This window comes from Cyprinus carpio, chromosome A5, assembly GCF_018340385.1.
Source record: "Cyprinus carpio isolate SPL01 chromosome A5, ASM1834038v1, whole genome shotgun sequence".
Lineage (NCBI taxonomy): Eukaryota > Metazoa > Chordata > Actinopteri > Cypriniformes > Cyprinidae > Cyprinus > Cyprinus carpio.
The window spans coordinates 7,627,631-7,651,908 of NC_056576.1; the positions used below are offsets into that span (position 1 = coordinate 7,627,631).

The following is a 24,278-nucleotide window of genomic DNA, read 5'->3' on the forward strand; positions in this document are numbered from 1 at the left end:
GCCACCAGATCCAGTCCGTATCCAGATCAGATGGTGGATCAGCACCTAGATTGAGATGACCTCTACAGCCCTGAATGTCAGCAGAGACCATCTAAAGCTGCTTTGACACAATCTGTATTGTATAAAGCGCTATATAAAGGTGACTTGACTCGACTCTCAGGCAGGCCAAGATGTAGATGAGTTTTGTAGATGTAGATGAGATCAGAACAAATTTGAGGAAATGTTGCATTGCATCACTTGTTCACCAGTGGATCCTCTGCAGTGAATGGGTGCCGTCATAATGAGTCCAAACAGCTGATAAAAACACCACAGTAATCCATGCAACTCCAGTCCATCAGTTAATGTTTTGTAAAGTGAAAAGCTGCATGTTTGTAAGAAACAAATCCATCAAGGCAGTTTAGCTTTAAATTGTCTATTACAGTACGTCCAATTTTAGTCCATAATCTATCACAATGCTTCCTCTAGTGAAAAAGTCCACCCCTGTGACTTCATGACCTTTTTTTTTTACTAAAACGGTTTGAAATTAAATGTCTTCTTGGATTTGTTTCATGTTACTTTTCACTTCACAAAACATTAATTGATGGACTGGATTTTTGTTTTGTTTTTATTAGCTGTTAAGACTCTCATTCTGACGGCACCCATTCACTGCAGATGATCCATTGGTGAGCAAGTGACAATGCTACATTTCTCCAAATTTGTTCTGATAAAGTGAAACTCATCTACATCTTGGATGGCTTGAGGGTAAGTAAACGTTCATCTTGGGGTAAATTATTCCTTTAATATTACCATTCTCTTAATTCATACCTCTGAGAATTCAGTGTCTTTTCCATTAGATTTTACTGAAGACGTCTCTCGTCTTTTCTCTAGTTCCTTCATGCCTGTCTCCTGCACATCCACAGCCCTTGCTGCTTGCCTAAACACAAACACAGTTTAATCCTCACAACAAATATGATTTCAACCTTCATAAGTGAATGAAAGTTAGCAGATTATAGCACACCTCTGATTTGTGGCTTTTTTCTTCTGAATGAAGCCAACGATGACCCCCAGGATGACCACAGCGGCACATAGTCCAACTACTCCGTACAGAACCGGCCCCTGTAAGAGCCCACTCGAAAGATCCCGGCAGTGCTCTCCACTGTAACCCCCCTCACAGACGCACACTGTCACGCCGCTCTGGGTCAAGCATTTACCGTTGCCATTACACAGCGTAAGGCCACATGCCTCAGACTCCACGTTCTCTGGTATGACATTATCACTCAAAGGATGTTTTTATGTTGTGTATCCTGAAGACCTGAGAATTCAAAACAGAAGAACATGTCTATTATATGCATCTGTTTAATTTTGAGTGAATCTAAATGAATCTGAGTTCTAATATAATACTTAAGAATAATTAAGGTTATTTAGATTATTCAAAATTTTATTTTCTATTTTTCACTTTACTAATTAATGTATAAATACTTAAGACTAATTAAGGTTATTTAGATTATGCAACATTTTCTATTTTTCTCTTGATTCTGTATGTTTTGATTCTACACACACACACACACACACACGTGTGTGTATATATGGGGTCATTTCATTAAAACAAAACAAAACACTACACAATATTAATTAATAATTACACTTACTCTAATAATTATGAATAACAATTAAAAAAACAAAACAAAAAATTATAATCATCATAAAAAAAAAAACAACTAACTAAAGTGTCAGAAATTAAAATGAAGCCTATATTTGGAACCCTTAAGAATATTTTCATTATTCAAATTTCAATTTTCCTTTGATTTTGGGGTAAAATTGACCAGTATATGTTCTTCACAGTGGAAAGATACACCCCAATGGCAACTACCCATAACAGAATAATAAAAAATTCAAAAACTTTCTCCTGGAACAAATTTAAACCGGAAGGTTAGGAGTTGACGTTTCCTCACAGTTCTCATCAGAATGATCTGGACAGTCGGCGATGCCGTTGCAGAACTGCTCCAGGGGTAGACAGATGTTTTCACTCAGGCAAGGTTTGGAGCCTTGAGGGCAGCGGGGGTCCGGACTGCAGTCTCTGCCGTTGACAAGGCGGTGATTATGAGCACAATGGCACGTCATTCCCCCGGGGAACGTGAGACAGAGGTGACTGCAGCCTCCATTACCATTAGAGCAGAGATTAGTGCCTGAAATATGAAATGGACTCATTAATGCTTCATAATTTACATAAACGTAATACATTATTACATAATTATATCCCCACCTTTTTGTCTCGACTTTGCGAATGCTTTCAGACTAACGATGTCAGCGTCCACTTCAAACCACAGCTTCCCTGTATGTTTATCATCGCTAAACCAACACTTAGTGGAGTCTAAACAACAATGCACAGGTTAGCAGGAAAAAAAAAAACATCTTAACCTAGTATGACCTGGTTTTTCCCCCACAGGAAAAACTCAAAGTCCTCATACAAATGTACCTTTTTTAGTAATCCAAACAAGCACTTTGTTAACCACAGCAAATGACATCAAGCCGGCTTCTGTCTTTATTTCATCCAAAACAAAACAAACCAAACCAACCAAACAAACCAATACCTAGAGAAAAGATCATTATATTACTGAATTTATATTTTATATATATATATATATATATATATATATATATAGTGTGTATATATAATATATATTATATATATATATATATATATATATATATATATATAGTGTGTGCATATGTACAGTGGGTATAGAAAAGAATCACCTCTTTAAAATAATCACATTTTGCAATGTGCAAGGGCCCATCTTCATTTCAGGCTGCAAAGCAACAAAACATTAATTTTTTTTTATCCACTGTAATTTATCTGATCAAATATACAGTAAAAACAGTAATATTGTGAAATATTACAGTTTGAGAACTATTTTCTGTTTTAATACATTTAAAAATGTAATTTATTCCTGTGATGTAAAGCTGAATTTTCTGCATCATTACTTCTGTCTTCAGTGTCACATGATCTATCAGAAATCATTTTATTATGCTGATAATATGCTGGAATAAACTACATTTTAAACTGTATCCAAATACAAAAGTTATTTTAAATTCTAATAATATTTTACAATATTACTGTATTTTTCATCAAATAATTGCAGCTTTGGTGAACATATGAGTGTATATAAATAAACATACCAGTGTCAGCCCAGTACAGTTTATTCCCTTCATCCATCAAGATCAGTGATGTTGGCCGGACTGAATTACTCCACACCACTGTCCTGTTCTGTCCATTCATATAGGCACACTCCATCCGGGCCATTTGACCTTCCTGGACTTTGTTTGAGAAGCAGAGGTGTCCGCTGGGTGGGTCCAGAGCAATGGATTCAATGGCTCCGACACCGTCCTGTATTAACACACTGGTGTGTGTGCCATCCGGTGAGGTGACCTGCAGGCCAGGCAGCTTCTCGCTGCTCCAGTACACGTTCAGGGTGATCCAGTCCACTGAGAATGCACGCAGCGAGTCCTTATGTAGCTGGAGCAGTTTCCCACGAGGCACCAGCACTGTGTCCTTCATCTTGAAGAGCCCCACGACCGGCTGACTGCCATCAGACACGTACAGGGTGAGGTCACGCAGCACTAAATCTAACATGGTTGACTTGTTCATGTTGGGAAGGTCAAAACGGCGATGTTCAGGCCAGTTCTTTAGGTCCACATTGCTGTGTCTGTTCTGTAAATAAATCTGACAGAGACAAATTGTGTTAAAGTCTAATCCACTTAAGCATATTTAAAAGATGGTGTATCAAGGGTTTAACTGTAAATATTTCTGGTAGTTCTTATTTTTTTGTTACTGTATTTATACTTGTATACCCTATCATATATATGCGCACGTGTGATTTTTTTTCTTCCTTCATCTGGAATCATACAGCTGTAATGTAACTCAAATTCATAAAAACATTATTTTTTGCTGGAAGACAGTAGCATTTAATGCAACACATTACTGACTGATTTATCACATTTTAACGGATACTTTCAAGAGTTTCACAAATCATTTGTACAATTTAATTGCAAGCTAATCTGTATTTACCAGCTAGATAACATTAACCAATCTGTAATAACGTGGAATATATCACAAAGACTCAAATGTTTAAAGTTGCAATGAAACCGAAGTGGTGTCTGTATTGTGACACATTCAAGATTATCGATAAAGAAAACAAAATAGGCTTATATTAAAAATAAACAAACTGCTCTAAGATAAATTACATGAACTGCACTACTATGAATTTGTCAATTAATGAATATATGGCTTTTTTAACATCTAGCTTTGACCATAAGGTATTAACAGCAACACCTGTGTGATTGCAGTTGGAGAAAGAAACAACAGGAAGGACGAGTCTTTGGGTTTGGAGCAGGTCAGTCCATCTTCATCCAGCAGGAACTGAGACGGACACATGCACACAGCCTTCAGCTCCGGCGATAAAACACACAGGTGAGAGCAGTGCTGGGAAGCACACGGGTTAGAGACGCCCACTTGGAAAAGTGCATGAATGACCTGCAGACACACACAAGCACCAGGTACCTGATTTACATCTTACACATGCATGTTTAAAAGCAAGCAAATATACCCTGCACTTATATGAAATACGAATATCTGTGGGGTTTAATTCGATTTTTGTGATCACAGTGTGTAGGAATACTTGCCTTCAAACCAAACGGCTGTCCAGGACGTTTGAGCAGAACTTGGTGCTGTTTGCCCGTGCTTTTGTGAGCTCTCTGAATGGTTCCTCTTTTGGTATCAGACCAGTAGACCTTATCATTGAATACAGACACTGAGAATGGACTGGGGGTCTCCATCATCTGCAAGAGCTGCGAAATTATGGAAGATGGAGAGGGGAGATGATACAACAATGATGCTAGAATATAAATGATCATAATTTGCAACTCATAGTGGATCTTTCTTTTATTAAAGACCCATATCTAACTAGCGTGATGTCCGATTTGTGAAAGAGCCAATTCTTTCCAATTAACCTTCTGAATCTTTTCACAAATCACACTCTGATTCATTTGAGAATTGGACTGATCTAATTACAGCTGTTTGTGAATGAACAACTCACTGATTTACTGATCCAGTTAAAATGAGCCGAAAAAGGATCAGGATATTGTCAGAACTTGAATGTGCGACTGATGGCGAAAAAAGTTAGTTATTAATGCCAGATTTTAGTACTGATTATGGTAAATGAAAATCATATTTAGGTCATGACTCCCGGTTATTTCTGCTGTAAAAGTGTGTTCTGTTCAAGCCCAATGAAAGGTGATTTTAAGAAAAATAAATTTCTGCCCATGCATGTTCCTCCCTGCTGTAGCAGTTTCAAATGATATACAGCTATTTTGTTTGCATAGTGTTCCTCTTACAACATTGATGCATGTTTCTGCATGTGATTTTTATACTATGTCACCGCATACTTGCACAAATTTAACTTTTCCTCATTTTTGAAATACTATATGGTATTATTTCACTTGTTTGCGCACTTGAATTATCAGTAATTTAACTTCATATTTTGGTACATTGAAGTTTAAGGTTTTAACAGCGTATAATAAGTTTTTGATTAATAAAAAAGTTTGCTTATTTACATATGAATACCTAAAATAAACATGGTTCATCGATCAGTACTTGAATGTTGATCCAGAAACATCCTACAAGGTAAGCAATTGTAAACACATTCAAGTAGTAGCAGAGCATGTTTAAAGCCAATGTTTGGCCTTATTGGACATTTTCTGAAATGGTGGACACATCCATTACCTTAATATTTCCTCCATCGATATCGGCTGATCCGATGCACTTGAGTTTCTCATCTGTCCAGTAGATTCTGTGATGCAGGGAGTCCACCGTCAAACTGACTGGCCATCGGAGAGAGTGACTGACCAGCACACGTCTGTCTGAGCCATCCATGCCTGCTCTTTCTATTTGAGCGTCATCCCCGGTTTCTGACCAGAACATAATTCTGAAAGAATGACAAATATCAGGGTAACCAATTTCATTTACATCATAAGTAACATTCTCAAACAGTGCTTCTCGTGTTTTGTAGTGCCCACTGGTGGCTCTGTAATGTAATGTGACAAAAGAATGATTATTCAAACCCTCTCTGTGGCAGCAGAGCGATGGAGCGAAGCTGCCCTAGATCTTTACCCAGGATCATCACAATATCTGTGGTTCTGGGGGCATCACTGTCCAGTCCCAATGCATTGATCTGGCTGTTGACGCTATCAGCCCAGTAGAGGTTCCTCCCCACCCAGTCTACTGCCAGACTGTCTGCATTGATACCTGACACGGAGAGATACAGAGAGAAAGAGAGATGCTTACATGTCATTCACAATTCCGTCACATCCAAAAACTTTATTACATAGACAAATAACCAGCCTTATTTACACCCGTTTTGTGTTTCTGCAATATGACTTGTCCTCATGGTCAGGCAATGTGTAAAGTCAAGTAAAGTTTATGTAGCGCTTTATACAATACAGACTGTTTTAAAACAGCTTTACAGTAATAACAGGAAAATAACAGTGTTAATGTTGTCAAATTCATCAGTTATTTTCAGCTGTAAAGCAGCACTAAAAACACAATAGAGTCATTATTCAGTTATATAGCTGAATTAGCTTATACACAGTGTGTGTGTGTGTGTGTGTGTGTGTTGTGTGTGTGTGTGTGTGGTGTGTGTATATATATATATATATATATATATATATATATATATATATATATATATTATATGGTGGTACATTTTATACGTGCTTTTGGCATTTTTAAAATTTATCCCCCAAGTGAAACATTTTCATTTAAGATTTTTTTTTTTTTTTTACATGTAAATGTTTTATCTAATATCTACTGTATATTGCATCTTTTATCGTTATTTCAGTTACCACAACACTGACCTTTAATGAAGGTTCCTTTGCTCTTCTGATCCAGTGACAACCATTTTATGTTGTCTGTATTAAGGTTTATCCAGTACACTCTCTGCTTCTGCCAGTCATAGTCAAGTGAAAGGACAAACTGCTTCTCTGACGAAAGCAGGACGTCCAGACTGGAGCTCCTCAGACCCAGCAGGAAGACCTCAGACTGCACAGATGCCAGGAGGTACGGCTCACCTGAGACAGGAACACAACTTTCCACTTCAGTCTTAGATTGTGTAAAGAAAAGGATGGATTATACTGTGAAACTGCATTATATTGTGTATTCAAGCCATACTCATGATCTGAACACTCATGTGAAATATTCTAGCCCACGTTGCATTCACTTGCAGTGTAACAAATGACATCTATTTTAAACGTATAATTGAAATACTAAATACCTTAATTTTTTTTGATAACATGTAAAATACTACCATAGATAAAATGTAGCATACTAGCATTTGATGCATAATGCATACAGTCTGACCATTTTTATAAAATACAGAGTGTATACTGCTCCATTCTGAACATGGCATATGTTTTACAAACAGAAAAAAATATATTTGCATTTGCTTGTAATTTGTATACCTGTGATTTTGCAGCTGCGGCCATCAGGTTCCAGAACGTAACCGTGACTACAAGAGCATTCAAATGAGCCCTGAGTGTTGTTACAGTAGTGTGAACAGAAGTCTGGACGGTCCACACACTCATCCACATCAACACACAACACACCATCATCTACAGGCTTGTAGCCGATCCTGCACCAACAGCGCTATTGGACGAAGATAAAAGTGGTGTCAGGAGCACAAAATGGTAAGCAACTGCTTATTAATAAGAGGCCAAACACCAAAGTGAGAGAGGGTGCATCTGATACTGGTGTACTATACAGAAACAAAGCTTATTTACATAATGTCTTGAATGCAACCAAGCAGTTTGGGGCTACTGCCACCAACTGGTCAACATAAAATGCTTTTTATTTTTGCCTTTTAGAGTAATGCAGAGTATACATGGAATTTATCAAAAAATCTTATCCTATAAAATTCTTATCAAATTTGGGTTATATTATCAGCCTAAAAACTATTTTCCAAAACTGATTTTTGGATATTTGGTGTAACGGATTAACATCCGACTCTGGTCAATGATTTTAAAATGACTTTTTTTTTTTTTATATAAAGAAACTTTAAAACCTAAAGTCCTAAACTTGTTAACCAATACCATTCAAACATTTGGGGTAACAACATATTACTTCTATTTAGCAAGGATGCATTATGTGTGATTTGAAAAATGACAGCAAAGGCATTTTTAATAAATATTTGACAAAGTTCTATTCATCAAAGAATCCAAAAAAACTATCACCGTTTCCACAAAAATATTAAGCAACATTGAAAATAAGAAATGTTTCTTGAGCAGCAAATCAGAATATTAGAATAATTTCTGAAGGATCATGTGACACTGAAGACTGGAGTAATGATGCTGAAAACCCAAATAAATGCAGCCACATTTTAAAATGTATTACAATAGAAAACGGTTGTTTTAAATTGTAATATTTCACAATATTACTATTTTTACTGATTATTTTTTCCCAAATAAATGCAGCCTTGGTGAGCATAAAAGACTTCTTTCAACAACATTAAAAAACTAAATAAAATAAAAAACTAACCACCCATAAACTTTTTAACTTTAGTGTATGTTAATATTATTAGTCAAACTTGACTGGTAGTTTTTAATATTCAAAGAACACATTTTATAACAAAAAAAAAAAAGAGGAAATCATACTGTGCCTGTAGGTGTGATATGGCAGTCCTGTGCACACTTTGACTGTTCAGAGCATTTGTCTGTCTGGCATGTCCCGCCCTCATCAGAACCGTCCAGACAGTTAGTGATTCCGTTACAGAGCTGAGACGGGTCCACACACTCCGAACTACCACACTGGAACAGATGAGGAGGACAGGACACACTCGGACCTGTCAAAACACAGAGCAGAGGCTCATTTACCTCAGATCAGATCAGATACGGACATAGATATAGGTAATCTTGGTGAAACTATGATTACAGTTAAAATCCTATTTAAATAGATTTTTTTTTCAATTTCAAATAAAACAAATTTTCCAATGGTGTGATTAAATATCCAGTTTGACTCAGAAATGTGTCATATGTGTCAGAAGTAAAAAGCGTCAGTGTGTTGATTATAACTTTCAAGCTTAAAAAATGTAATTGTGATTGTGATTAGGTATACTTTTCAAGAAGCCACATTTAGAAATGGATTTCGTCACTCCACAGGAATAATTGGTGGAATACAGAAAAGCATCAAATTAATGTGGACAGAAATGCTATTTACATATATAAACATTTTTCCAGTTGGGTTTTTCAAAAGTGACTAATGATTATTTTTGAAATCATTCAAAAATTTGGGTCAACATGGATCCATTAAATTGATCAAAAGTGACAAAAACTTTTACATTGTTACAAAAAAACATCCATTTAAAATAAATGCTGCTCTTCTGAACTTTCTATTAATCAAAGAATCCTGAAAATTATTGATAATAATAAGAATGGTTTCAAATCAGTATATTAAGATGATTTCTGAAGGATCATGTGACACTGAAGACTGGAGTAATGATGCTGAAAATTCAGCTTTGATCACAGGAATAAATTACAATTTAATATATTCACATATAACAGTTCTTATGTTGAAATATTTCAGAATATTACAGTATTAATTGCATTTCTGATCACATAAATGCAGCCTTTCAAAAAAACATTTTGAAAATCATACCAACCCCAAATTTTTTAATGGTAGATTTACTTAATTTTAGTCTATACAAATGTCCCACCAATCATTCCTGTGGGTTGACTCACAAAATCCATTTCTGAATGGGAATTCTTTAAAAGTGTTTCTTATCAGGACCCCAAACACGTTTTTTCATTTATATAATAAACACAAAACACTTTTTACTTCTGTAATGTGATGCATATGAGAATATAAAATGAGTGAAACCTATTTTTTTTCCTATTGGGAATTGTCTTTATATCTATATGAAAAAAGTCTGTATGAACGGTGGTTAGAGAATTGCTGAAAGTAAATAGGGTCAATTCTGATTTCATGTTGACTTTAAAATAATTTCTAATGTTTAATGAAGATGAACTTTCATTGGGGTCTTATCTGGGTTCAGCCTGTTCCAGTTTGACAAAACTGTGTTAACTCACAACCAGATTCGTCGCTTCCATCCCTGCAGTCTTCAGAGCCGTCACAGCGCCAGGCTTGTGGAATACACTGCGTGTTAGAGGCACACGGCCACTGAAACTCACCACACTGCACTGGAGACTCCTTACAGTTCTGTCTCACATGGAAAAGGTGGTCAGCTGAGATTAGAACAACTAAATGAATCATTTTATAATGCATAATTGTAGTGCTTTTGGTCATTTAATGCACAGATTCCCCAGCACACCTTCTCATCTGTGCCATCCTTGCAGTCCATCTCTCCGTCACATATCCACTCGTCCAGGAGACACTCCTGGCTCTTTGGACAGCGGCGTTGTGTGCTGCATGGTGGAGGTTCAGCGCAGTCCTCCTCGTCTGAATGATCTCTGCAGTCCGGGGGTCCATCACAGCGCATACTGACCGACACGCACTGACCGCTGCTGCACCGCCACTCGGCACTGCTGCAGCTCTCCTCTCCTACAGGACAGGACGTGTCATTTCATTATGAAGAAAATGAGTCTGGTTTTTACTTTGTATATTGTATCTCAGATGTGCATAACATTATGCATAATGGACCAGTGTTATTTTAGTATTATTTATATGCTAAAATAGTGTATATTAACATTTTTAATTAGACTTTAATATATATTTCCAGTTTTAATTTTAGTAATTTTTATGTGCTTTTGCTATTTTTATTAGTTTTTATTTTTATTTCAGTTTTAGTAATTTGAATATTTAATTCCAATTAGTTGCTAAGGTAACATTTCTAAAACAAAAAAAATATTTAAAATTAATTTTATTTCATTTATGCTTTAATTCAGTTTATGAGAATGATGAGAATAGCTTAACAATAACAACACTGTGATGGACAAAAACCAACCCCAAAAATATAATATTATATTTTCCTTTTGAATTCAAATTTATATATTAGTAACCTTATTATGTGGTTTTGTTTTAAAAATCTTTTTCAATTCAGTTTTATCAATTTAATCATTTTATTACATTTAGTTGCCATGGACAAAAACTATAAACAGCAAAAAAAAAAATATATTAATATTATATTATCCAATTTAATTTGAATTTCAGTCATTTTTGTTATATATCATTTTTTATCAGGTTTTCATTTCAGGTTGGGCAATTTAAACATTTCATTAGTTAGTTTAGTTAGTATTTCGAAATTTTACTCAAGTTTTTCCCCCTTTTTTCATATTTCAACTTATAAATATATATATATATATATTTACACACACAATTACAATACACATACATATATAATATATATATAGTTTATATATGTTGAAATATAAATATTACATGAAAAAAGGGGGAAAAACTTGAGTAAAAAACACTGTAATGGACAAAAAACTATAATATTCACACACGTTTCTATTTCATTACTACCTATAATGGACAAAAAAAAGCCACTGACGTCAACTGTGATAATTTAAATTTAAATTATCTCCGCACTTAAAAAAAAAAAAAAAAAAAAAAAAAGAGCTTTTCACCTACCACAGCTGGCCTCATCGCTGCCATCCACACAGTCTGCATCTCCATCACAGACAAAGGATTCTGGGATGCAGCGGTTTTTATCGCAGCGATGACCGCAGCCCTCCTCTGGCTTGAAGCAGTCGACTTCATCCGAGCGATCCTGACACTGAGCCACACCATCACACACCTGCCGTCGCTCGATGCACTTCTTACCATGTGCACACTGAAACTGACCTGAGAACAGATGGACGGACTATTGCAATATGAACACAAGAGCAGGTATTGAGGAAGACTTTCTGACCATGTTAAAGTGCATATAAGTGCATGTTGTGAGTGGCTGCCATTATGTTGCCATGAGGTTTCCTCACCTGATTCACACTCCACAGAGCACTCGTCTTCATCAGACCCGTCCTTACAGTCGTGCTCACCGTCACACACGTGATTATAGAGTACACAGTCCGTCCCGTCTCTACATAACTTTGAGCCGATAGAACAGCGTAGAGGTCCTTTAGTTACAGGAGCTTTTCCTGAGACTTCATCCTCCATTGTCTTTCCCTTCTCTTCATCCTCCTCATTGCTGTCATCATCATCATCAGGGTTAACATCTGAGAAGACAAAAGCAAACTTCAAAACTAAAGGCATGTTTTTGGAAACGTTAACTTTTGTAGTTGTATTAACCAAAGAATTTTGGGTCCCACAGTATGGATAAAAAAATACTATGGAAGTGAAAAATATGCACTAATAAGTGTGTTTGTTTACAATCTGAACCAGATCCAACCAGATGATTTTACACTCTGTTCTAGTTAGAACCTAGTAATACTACTTTTTAACTTAATTCAAACCCCTACCACAGCTGTCCTCATCACTGCCGTCCACACAGTCTGCGTCTCCATCACAGACAAAGGATTCTGGGATGCAGCGGTTTTTATCGCAGCGATGACCGCAGCCCTCCTCTGGCTTGAAGCAGTCGACTTCATCCGAGCGATCCTGACACTGAGCCACACCATCACACACCTGCCGTCGCTCGATGCACTTCTTACCATGTGCACACTGAAACTGACCTGAGAACAGATGGAAATACAATGCTTTTATATTTTGCAAATTTAAAATAATAATAACAAATAACATCAATTAATTAGGCAGCCTACTAAATAGTTTTTTTTTAATCTAGTAATATGCACCACTGCACAAATGGCATGTTAACATTTGCTTTCCAAATCTAAAAAGTTAAAGGTTATCAGAAATTAACCAATTAATATGAGCACCAAGGCCAGAAATAAACAGGGGCTCAGGGAAATTAATACAAAAACAAAAGTAGTAGTAGTAAAGATGATATTTTGTTATGTTTATTATAGACCTGTACACTAAAAAATACTTAAGCCTAAATATAAGATTTATGTATTTGAATTGCATGTAAAATTTCCATTCATTTAGATTAGATTACACAGTTTTAACATAGACCAATAAACTTAATGAAGCATATTTGTTTTTCTTACAGGTAAAAGTTCTGTAATAGTACTTATAAACTGAATGTGTTTTAAATATGTTTACAGTGGGTATAGAAAAGAAACACCCCACTTTAAAATAATCATATTTTGTTGCTTTGCAGCCTGAAATGAAGACGGAAACAGTTTTCACACTTATTCCAACTCAGTGATTCGGTTTTTTTATTTTAATTAATTTTTTTTTCTGACATATTGGTGTTGTATCTTTCACTTGGATTTTATAAGTTGCACTGAGCTAGATAAAACAAAAACTGTGTCTATCTTCCTTTCAGGCTGCAAAGCAACAAAATGTGATTTTGCATTTTGGAAAATCTGATTAAGCAAAATAGATGCAAATATTAAATTGTGCCTTTTTTTTGAGTGCAGAAAGCTTGCATGTTTAATTTATGTATAACTGACAAATATGCATCACATTAAGTTTATTAATTTGTTAAAACTTAATAGTTTTTTTGTTAAAAATGTGTATTAAAATGGAAATTTTATATGCAATTCAAATAAATAAGTCTTATATAAACGTGCATTCTAGGCCCCTTGAAAATCAACTTGAGGAAATGTTTATTGAAATGTGTAAAAACATACCTATGCTGCAGACAGCTGCACATTCATCTTCATCGGAGCCGTCAGGACAGTCATTCTCACCGTCACACACATGACTGTACAGCACACACTCTGACCCGTCCTTACAGGGTTTGAAGCCCAGCCTGCAGTGCAGGGGAACATGATCAGAAGCCACTGCAGCCTGCACACATTCAGCTAGAGCACAAACAAGTCAAAGCAAGTGAATCCCATGCAAACCACCTCAATAGATAATCACTGCAAAACAGTCGTTTTGTCATTTAAACCAACACAAATTGAAGGCATTCAGTACCACCAAGTATTATTTCAGTATAACCACAATCTAATTGTATTTTTTAAATAATAATATCATGCTGCATGATCATTATGCAAATAGTTTTTAGGGTACATTATGACCTGGATCTGATTAACACAGGCAGCTTCAAATTTGTATTTTAATTTTTGCAACGCCTCTAAGAACATAGAAGATACTATTATATAGTTCTTAAATAAGTAAACTAAATCACTTAGGTAAGAAACTGAAATGACTAAAATTTAAAAGTGTTTGGGGAAAAAAAGTGCATTTTAATGGCCACACATTAGCCTATATAAATTGCTGACAGGAGAACGTTTGTCGTTTCGCACGCAGTGACTTCAGGCCTGTTTGTTGCTGCCAGTTTCTCAGTTTCTGGACGAGATAAAATAGCGGAGGAAAATATTACACCGAAGTTAAATGTGAGATTTGTATCTGACCTCTCAGAAGCAGAAAGATCCCTGAAGCGACACTGAGCAGCACAAATAAACACATGACTGCAGGGAAAAGCGGTCAAACCGGCTCAGCTCGAGATGCGGAGCTTTAGTCGCGCGAACAGCTGAGAACGATGCGGCTTGATTGATCAGATGACACACAGCACACTGACACATGAGTGATGTCACATTTAATACGTTTAATAGACTTTCAATGCTGTGTATTTACATTAATTTCTATTTTTATTTTATTTTATTAGAGTTAATACTAAAAATTATTAACAATTACTTACTCCTACTAAAATAGTGAATACACGTAATAACTCATGCCATTACTATGGTAATTTACATATAATAATTTATTAAATTCCATAATTTAATTAATATTGAAAACGTTAGTAGCCTACATTAGTATTCATTATTATAATAGCCTATCAAATAACTCTATCTCTATAATTCTATCATATTGTTAGTTAATTCTTATAAAAGTTAATTGGTAACACTTACAATGAGGTTCATTAGTTAACATGAACTAAGAATGAACAATAAATCTGCAGCATTTATAGTTAATGGAAATTTCAACATTTACTAATGCATTATTAAAAATTAAAAGTTGTGCTCGTTAACTTTAATGCACTGAATTAACATGAACGAACGATGTATTTTCATTGACTAACATTTACAAAGATTAATAAATACTGTAATGAATGTATTGTTCATTGATCGTTCATGTTAGTTAATACATTAACTAACATTAACTAATGGAACCTTGTTGTAAAGTGTTACCAGTTAATTAATAAAAGTAAAAGCAACCACTTTCATCGTTTGTAGAGGGCGATTAATAGATGCCCACTAATTTAAAATCACTATTTTAAAATCATAAAAAAAAAAATATATATCAAATAATATAATAATAATATAAAAAAATCAAAAATATCAAAATATCAATAGAGGGAAGAGAGGCGCAACAGTGTAGCATAAATTACTTTTAACTTTGAACACGTCCTCACTAGCATTTCTCTTTTCATGTTTTTGTAAATAATGTTAATGATGAACCGGAATATGGATCACTGTAGCACATTTAATCGCTGTGGTGTCAGGTGTAACTGTGTTGTACCTTTTTCATTCAGTCTTTCACATTTCTCACATCTCATTTAAACCCCCCCCCCCCTTTTTATTTTTATTTTTAAAAAAATGCTTTATTGTCAACAAGTAGCATGTACAGTGCCATATCTCACTGTATAACAAAACATTTCACATGCCTCAACAAAAAGCAACAATAAAAAAAAAAATATATAAAAGGAAAAAGAAGAGAGGGTACATAAGCATCTTTTTACTGACAAATTTTATACTAATCAATTTTAATACAGAAAAATATACTTTGCAGGTCAGCACCATTATTTATTATTATTATTATTGTTTTATTATTATGTAAAAATGTTAAAGGAGGAGCATATATGAATTGTTTTAATTGCTTTACTATTTTTAGATTTTGATATCACATCTACAATCATTTTAATCTCTTTTTCGAGCACCATAAAAAGAGGTTTGCCTTTTGTAAACTTGCATTTATGAATGTGAAATTTACATAAAAATAAAATACAATTTATTATAAAGCCAACATCCTTTAAAGAGTGATCCTTGATATAATAACCCAAAATCACATGTTTATAAGATAATGAAAATGTTTTTAAGATATTATCAGCAATAAAAAGCTCCACATTATTCCAAAAACGCTGGGTATATTGACAGGACCAAAACAAATCAGAAATTGTTTCAGTGGAACATTCACAAAAAAATTTTTGTAGAACAATATCATTTAAAAAAAAATTGTAGGAATTCTTTTGTTGGATAAACTCTATGAATTAATTTATATGATATTTCCTTAAACTTATTTGTAAGGAAGAATTTTTGAGGTAATGACCAAACTTGAGTCCAACATACATTATTAAAGATATTATTCCAGTAGAAAATAACATAAGGCATAGAAATATTCTCTTTTAAAAACAAGGATCTAATTTTATAGTTTTTAGGCTTTAAACCCGAGAAACAGATAATACACATACCGACACATACCGACAAGGGTTCAGTTCTAGGGGGACAGACAGAAAGTGCGGATGTACATACACTGCTTTTGAACAACATATGCACACCTGCAGGAATGGCCCTAGTAAGCACCTTGAATTCTTTTAATGTAATAGGCATTTTGTATCTTGAGATAAAGTCTGTAAACGTAAATAAAGTCCCATCATTATTAAATAACTGACTCACTAATAACAACCCATTACTAAATCAATTGTGAAAAAATAAAGACTTATTTCTATACAAAATATTGGCATTATTCCAGATAAGAAAACTTTGAGGGGAGAAGTTGTGTTTATATATAAGACTCCAGGTAGCAAGTACTTGTTGGTAAAATTTAGAAAGTTTGATTGGAAGTTTTTCAATTTTATAATTACACATCAAGAGAAATTCTAAGCCACCCAAAATAGAGAAAATAAACCGAGGAATTATATTCCAGACAGATAAAGAATTTTGAAGATATTGTCTTAACCAATTTATTTTAAAGATGCTGTTTAGAGAGCTAAAATCAACAAAATTTAGAACGCCTTTGTCAAATGAATTTAGAATTACTGATTTTTTAATATAATGAATTTTATTTATCCACAAAAATTTTGTCAACATGCCGTCAATTAGTTTACACGTGTGTTTGTCAACAGAGATCGATTGAGCTTAAAACCTCTTTTTAAAGTCTATGTTTAAAATTCACACGGTCTTTGACTCCCAGAGACATTTGCCAGGTTCAGGTTCAGTGCACCTCATGACCAGATACATTTATGAATCTCTCCGGAAAAAATTAGGAACAATGAGGAAAAACAAAGGCACAAATGACGAGCTTGTTTTTGCTTTGATCAACTGCAGGTAAGTTGACTTAAAAAAAAAAAAAAAAAAACTATAAAAGTGCTTGGGCTCCTCAAATGGCCCACGAGATCCACTTTCCTGCAGGGTTTAGCTGTAACCCTAATCAAACACACCTGCATGCTAATCTAACGCATTTAAAGTACATGCAATATTATATATTTAAAAACTTTATTATTTATATATATTATAGATTTAAGTCTTTGTTCAGTAACGCATTTAAAGTACATGCAATATTATATATTTAAAAACTTTATTATTTATATATATTATATATATTATATTTTTTTTATAAATATTTTATTTTTTATTTTTGAACTAAGTAAAAATACAGTACATTTGTATTTTAATGGCCACACATTATATATTGTCATAATGTTAAAGATGTTAATGAATGTAAATTATAAAGTGTTTGTAATGTAATAATTAGGGAAAATAACACTGCAGAGTGTTCACTGTATAAATATAGATTTTTTAAATACAGTTTTTTTTTGTTGTTTGATGATCGTTAATGACAGCAGCAGTAGCCTATTTATAGGCCGGTGTCCCTTTAAGACCTGATGCACGGATCCGATATAATGATGCACATCACATCCCATTTCTTTCTCAGCTATTTTCATTCACTTGAGACATAGCTGACTGCGTTAATAATACTAACAACATTAATAATGTTAAATAAGTATATATAGCATTATATGTATTAATATATTCATAATAATGCATTGATTAATATAAAACATATAGATATCATTTATCAATAATATTATTATAATTATTATAAAATTATATTAAAATGACATAAAATGTAATTATAATTTAAAATATCAAATTATATATTAAAACCCACAAATAAGCATATTAGAATGATTTCTGAAGGATCGTGTGAAACTGAAGACTGGAGTAATGATGCTGAAAATTCAGCTTTGATCACAGCAATAAATTACATTTTACATATATTCAAATAGAAAATTATTCTTTAAAAAATGTGTATGTAAAATATAAAAGTAACATAAGGCAATAATTTAATTTTTTTTTTTTTTTTACATCTACTTATATATTTAAATATATGTAATAAACTAAATTACATATATTCTAATACACTACAAATTATCTCATATATCATTTTATTCTCTTTTGTCGCAGGAGTTGAAGTGGTGAGAGCTCCTCTGACTGTGTCAGTCTGTTACAAACTGCCTGTGTCTTTACCAAGGAAAGTCACCATCAGAGTCAGTGAAAACACCAGTGAAACCTCAAACACAGCATCATTTTCACTGGAGGACCACAGAACCAGGACTCTGAACCTCTCAGTCAAGTGAGAAAGCAAAGTGATGGTGATGTTACTCTTACAGAAAGCATACTAAAAACTTAACAATCTCAGCTGAAGGATATCCTAAACCAACAGTACCAGGGCCTTAGAAACCCTAGTGATGCTCCTGCTTATATCTGAAATGTCTACTCTCACGAAGAAGAAGATTCTTGTTCTTTCAAAATAAAGGAATCAATGTCCTATGTGGGCAGATTAAAACATTCACAGTGTAACACTTCCTTCTCAGTCTACCCGTAAGAAAAATACTTATTCATATTCTATATTCAGGAACTTGACCCACTCTAATGAAAAGCAGTGTGAATTACAGCTGAGGTTAGTCAATCATAACATCAGCCATTTACATAAAAAACGGCACCGCCTTTAAAATACAGGAGCAAAAACTGCCTAAATATGTCAAATGATTGGAGAGAGGGTTGAAAGTGGCCATATGTGACCCTGGAGCACAAAAGCAGTCTTAAGTCGCTGGGGTATATTTGTAGCAATAGCCAAAAATACATTGTATGGGTCAAAATTATGGATTTTTTTTTAAGCCCAAAATCATTAGGATATTAAGTAAAGATCATGTTCCATGAATATATTTTGTAAATTTCCTACTGTAAATATATCAAAATTTAAGAACTTCATTTGGACAGATTTAATGGCTATTTTCTCAATATTTAGATTTTTCTTCACCCTCAGATTCCAGATTTTCAAATAGTTGTATCTCGGCCAAATATTGTCCTCCTAACAAACCATACATCAATGGAAAGATAAAATTAAAAAATAAATACATTTGAAAATAAATTTGACCCTTATGACTGGTTTTGTGGTCCAGGGTCAAATATAGAACAAAATAAAGAAACATTCAAAGGGAATAAAAAATTCCACAGAAGTGTTAAATATTGCCCCTTCTATTCTATATTTTTGCTTATAATTCAACTTAAAAGCCTTGCATTTCTCTGACAGTATTGTATAATGCATAATGCATTGTACATGTGCAGTCAAATCACTTTTAATCAGTGTCTGTCAGTAGGGGAGGAGTTTGAGTGGAGGGCAGTTTCTCATGAATATTTCAGTGTCCTCCCTCTTTCCCTATGCATACACACGTGTGTAAGTGCTCCATGTGTATTATTCATTAGTAGATGTTCAGTGTATTATGAGGAGTGGGTTTCTCACAAAAGCTGTTTTCAGAACAACTTAATGAGTATATATATATATGTGTGTGTGTGTATGTATGTATATTTATAATGTTATTATATATTTCATGGTATACACACACATACAATTTTTTATTGTAATATACTTGCTTAGTAAGTGCTATTCTGTTAATAACCCTATAAGCATTGAAGCACATTTTCTCTCCTTCTAATAATTGTAAATGCAATCTTAATTTTGTATATTGAAGATGCGATTTCATGTTTTTGGAATTTAGTGGATAGTTGTATTTTCATCCATGCACCTTTAAATGGCTGCACTTTTTGTTTGTTTGGTTGGATTGTTTGGACAATTTAAATGTTTGGAAAATTAAAATTGATATTTCCTACTGGCACATTAAAGCAAAAGCTACTAATAGCCATTCTAAAAAATATTAATTATATATTAATATATAAATTATGTCTGGTTTAGGAAAGTTATTTGTATCTTTTGCTTTAAAATATATTGTCAAGAATTCACAATATATAGTAAATTCTTGACTGTATATATACAGTATATAAAACTTAAAAAAGGGGCTTGTCTGCACACTACTGTTGTGTAGTGACTGTACTCATATAGTCTAATAGACATCATTAATTTATAAAGGCCTGATTCTGTCGTGTGTAAAGTGCAGTCGTGTGTAATCAGTGTGTTTGGAGCAGTGAGTACAAGAGCTGCTGTGATCAAAGAAGAAAATACTGAAAGTGTAAGTTCAACATTGTCTATTTTTTTACTACTTTACTATTTTTAAAAAGAAGTAGGCAGTTTTCTGTAGTTTGTGAAGAATCGTTTGCATCAAAATGCTTGATATGCAGATGTGTCTGTTTTTGTGTTCCTCACAATCTTGATGGCTGCTTCAAGATAGAATGTCTTTCTTCTTCTGAAAATGCCTTGAAGTCTCTTGGGAACTTTGAGTTATTTTTGCTGCTTTTAAAGGTTTCATGTCTTTATTCATCCTGTGGAGACTGCTGGAGAAAAAACTGCCCAAATCCCATTCTCATATCTTCATCCCCTCCTGTTTCTTCATCTTTCTGTTCTCTCAATTTCATAAAGCATTAGTAGTTGGATGTTTTGCATTATCTTCTTGTATGCAACATCTGGAGCATTAATGGTGCTGTATCTGTGGATACTAAAAGTAAAAGGATGTTGAGGTATTAGTGTGGTAGTTGAAGGGCGAAAGGTTAATTCCTTTGTGGTAATCCTGAAACCGTAGAGGATTTAGAGGAGATCTTATTTCTTTTGTTTTCTTGACGGTATAGATGTGAGCCGTCTCTTGGACCCGCTCTCTCAAACGTGTGTTAGAAAGGGCTTGCCATGGTCACCAAAGACAACGCTAACTCTGGTGAGTATAAAATGATCTCAACCCACTGTAAGTGAACAAAAACTTATGTATTACATTAATTACATTTCTTGAGCAGCAAATCAGCATATTAGAATGATTTCTGAAGGATCATGTGACACTGAAGACTGGAGTAATGATGCTGAAAATTCATTTTAAAATATATTAAAATAGAAAACAGTTCTATTACAATTTTACTGCATTTTTGATCAAATAATTGCAGCCTTTGTGAGCAGAAGAGACTTCTTTCAAAACAGTTTTTTTAAAATATTACTGATCCCAAGATATTAAATGGTAGTATAGATAGAAAGACAGATTGTAAATTTCTGGATAAATTCCAATTTTATTAGTTTGCTAATCATCATAACTCTTCCTGTACATGCATGTTAACTTTAAATTGTGTGGCTTGCCTAGAAGTGCTGGGAAATATGATTTCTGCATGGCGTCTAATGAGTGAGAACAATCCTTTAGGCTTATATTAAAGGAGTGACTCAAGTAAGATCTATAGTTCTGAATATCAGGGAGACTCTTTTTGTCTCTTTTGTTTAAGGAACCAAATTGCAACATTAACAGTATCATAGAGACTTTTGCGTGCGCAGGTTTTTCAATGAAATATATACACCCTCTTTTATTGTCCTAGGCTCTGGCGGCAAGACAACCTGTGTGAAGAAGCAAAAGTGTATGATGAACAGTTCCCAAAAGGCTGAGACACTTTACAGGGACCCGCAGAAGACCATATTTGAACCCAAACTGACCTTAGAGGTCACGGCTGACGATGCTGGAAGGAAAACGAATCTGGTCACAGCGAACGGTGTTATAGAAACGGCTGTGAATGAAGAGTCGTGTAATGAATGGAGCGTTTCCAATCTCCAGAATCTGAAAGAGATGCAATATCTGCACCACGAGACTGAGGACAGTCTAATTGACCCATCACTGGACGTAGACAAGTCGTCCTTCATGGGTTTCATTGACTCTAGTAACCTGGAGAGCTCAGAGGATGCTCAGACCATTCCGTGCATCCAGGTGGATGTTAAAACGGATGTGGTGCTGATCGATGAGGATGATGATGATATGTCTCTAAGGGAGAGGACAGTAACAGATGTGTCCACTGCAGACGGGAATGCGGCCGAGCTTGTGTGTGGAGGGCTCCAGTCAATCTCTGACTCCTCCCACTCTTTATGTGATGGGCGGAGTCTAGAGCAGGGCTCGACCATTGAGACGCCTCAAGAGAAACAGGAGCCGCCCAAAAAACACAAACGCTCTTGTTGCCTCTGTGTTATCATTTGAGGTTTCCTCGAAAAAGGGCCAAGATTACACACTTTTCAAGCATTTTTTTTTAAAATCATTTTATAATGTTAGTCAACGATTCTTGCATCAAAAACAGTCAGAATAAATTTTTTCATGACCATTTTAACTCTCTCTCTTACCCTTAGAGTTAAACAAGCTTATTTTGCTACTCACCTTTTTAAAAGTCATAAATTACCTTTTTTAATTTTTTTATTCCATACATTTTAAAGTAAAAAAACAACTTCCATTTCCAAGTGAAAGAATATTTAATGAGGAAAAAATATAGGGACTTGATTGTATTTATCATGACAACTCTTTTGTTGACAACTTGTTGTCCATTTGTCTCCTGTTGGAGCGAATGCCTGTTCACACCAAGGACAATAAAGTTTTAATCATTCTAATTCTATGAGGATATTTAACGATAACGACGCAGAGGAACGATATAATTGGAATCACATGGAGAACGATTATTTCAGCTGATGAATGATAAAATCATTGACAGCCAATCAGAGTTCCTCTTGTGCATTTAAAGCCACAGACAAAACAGCAGTGCACTTATGATAAACAGAACATTATTGTGCATTAGTGTGGATGCTATACTGTAGTCATCGTTACAGTTATCTTCATAGTTATACTTCTTTGTGTGAACAGGTCCTAAATTAATTGTGAGCACAATCACTGTGAGCATCTAGTTTTAAGGTGTTGAATACTGAATTTGAGCAAATTTAGGCAGTTTAGGCTAATTTTGGTGTTCCTGATTGTTGGGCTGCTATTTTCCCCATGCGTCTGGCACAATAGTGTTTTTGTGAATTATACATTTTGTATGTATTTGTCTTTTATCGCAGTTACGCTGTAACTGTGGGTCTGTGAAATATTCAGTGCAGAGCTTTTAAGAGGTCGGAGAGCACTGCTGGGAATGTGCAGGTACGATCAGCTGCACAAAACCAGAGGAAAATTTAAACGTGGATCCTTCTAGCTATACAAGCTTGATTTCAGTCGGTGGTTGACCGAAATGTGTCACATTGTGTTGTTAACAGAGCTCCTTTAGAGGCACTATCTTATTATTATCAATGTTACAAACCGTTGTGCTGATTAATACATTTATTTAAACCATGATTCTTTGATGAATAGAAAGTTCAAAAGAACAGCAATTATATAAAATAGAAATCTTCTGTAACATTATAAATGTCTTTACTGCGGCTTTTGATCAATTTAATGTGTTCTTGCTGGATAAAAGTATTTCTTTAAAATAAAAAAAAATTAAAAATCTTACCGAAAAGTAAGGTAATTTTGTTAACATTGTGTCCCACACTGAGTGCACCCAATTTGACCTTCCCTTGCCAGTGTGACAAATGAGCCCGAAGTAATATCACCTGCAATTTTAAACTATTATGTATTTAACACCTCTTTTATCGAACTTCCAAGATTTTTGTACACACAACATTTTTATGCTTAATTGAGTTTAAAAAGCTTTTAGTTTCTAAGGCAACCAATTCAATGCATGGCATCCAGTTATCTTGCATGTAATGGTGTCATGTGACAATGTTGCATACTACTTTTTGAAACCTTTAGCATACAGCGTACTGTTTTACACACACACACACACACACACATACATACTGTATATACAGTATACATACTGTATATATACGTATATATATATATAGAGAGAGAGGAACTATTATATCTATTGTATTGTGCAGTATGCACTAATATTCCATTTAGAACACAGCCAAGCATCTCTTGACAACAGAACTTTTCTAAACTGCCACATTTTCTGTACGGTGCTGATGAGCTGCATCTCTCCATATGTCTTAAACTGTGTCTGTT

At 34.4% G+C, this 24,278-nt stretch overlaps 2 protein-coding genes across 2 annotated transcripts; one reads left to right on the forward strand and one right to left on the reverse strand.

Annotated features, from left to right (window-relative positions):
* Positions 1 to 1,262: 1,262 nt before the first annotated feature.
* On the reverse strand, positions 1,263 to 14,578 carry LOC109078715 (low-density lipoprotein receptor-like; the record flags this gene model as incomplete). The annotated part of the gene is given in 20 exon segments (XM_042757256.1): positions 1,263 to 1,291; positions 1,932 to 2,165; positions 2,243 to 2,350; positions 2,456 to 2,529; positions 2,531 to 2,570; positions 3,160 to 3,703; positions 4,313 to 4,513; positions 4,663 to 4,827; positions 5,762 to 5,963; positions 6,100 to 6,283; positions 6,892 to 7,104; positions 7,495 to 7,678; positions 8,683 to 8,870; positions 10,114 to 10,243; positions 10,356 to 10,585; positions 11,618 to 11,830; positions 11,965 to 12,201; positions 12,445 to 12,657; positions 13,681 to 13,854; positions 14,410 to 14,578. Coding segments are annotated over 20 exon segments (3,618 nt in total), but the record flags the coding sequence as incomplete, so codon positions are not given.
* Positions 14,579 to 20,464: 5,886 nt separating this feature from the next.
* Positions 20,465 to 23,563, forward strand: LOC122141862 (paralemmin-2-like). The gene is made up of 3 exons (XM_042750293.1): positions 20,465 to 20,528; positions 21,082 to 21,164; positions 21,802 to 23,563. The coding sequence occupies exons 2-3, from the start codon at positions 21,137 to 21,139 to the stop codon at positions 22,446 to 22,448; spliced, it is 675 nt and encodes a 224-aa protein (XP_042606227.1). The 5' UTR covers positions 20,465 to 20,528; positions 21,082 to 21,136; the 3' UTR covers positions 22,449 to 23,563.
* Positions 23,564 to 24,278: the final 715 nt, after the last annotated feature.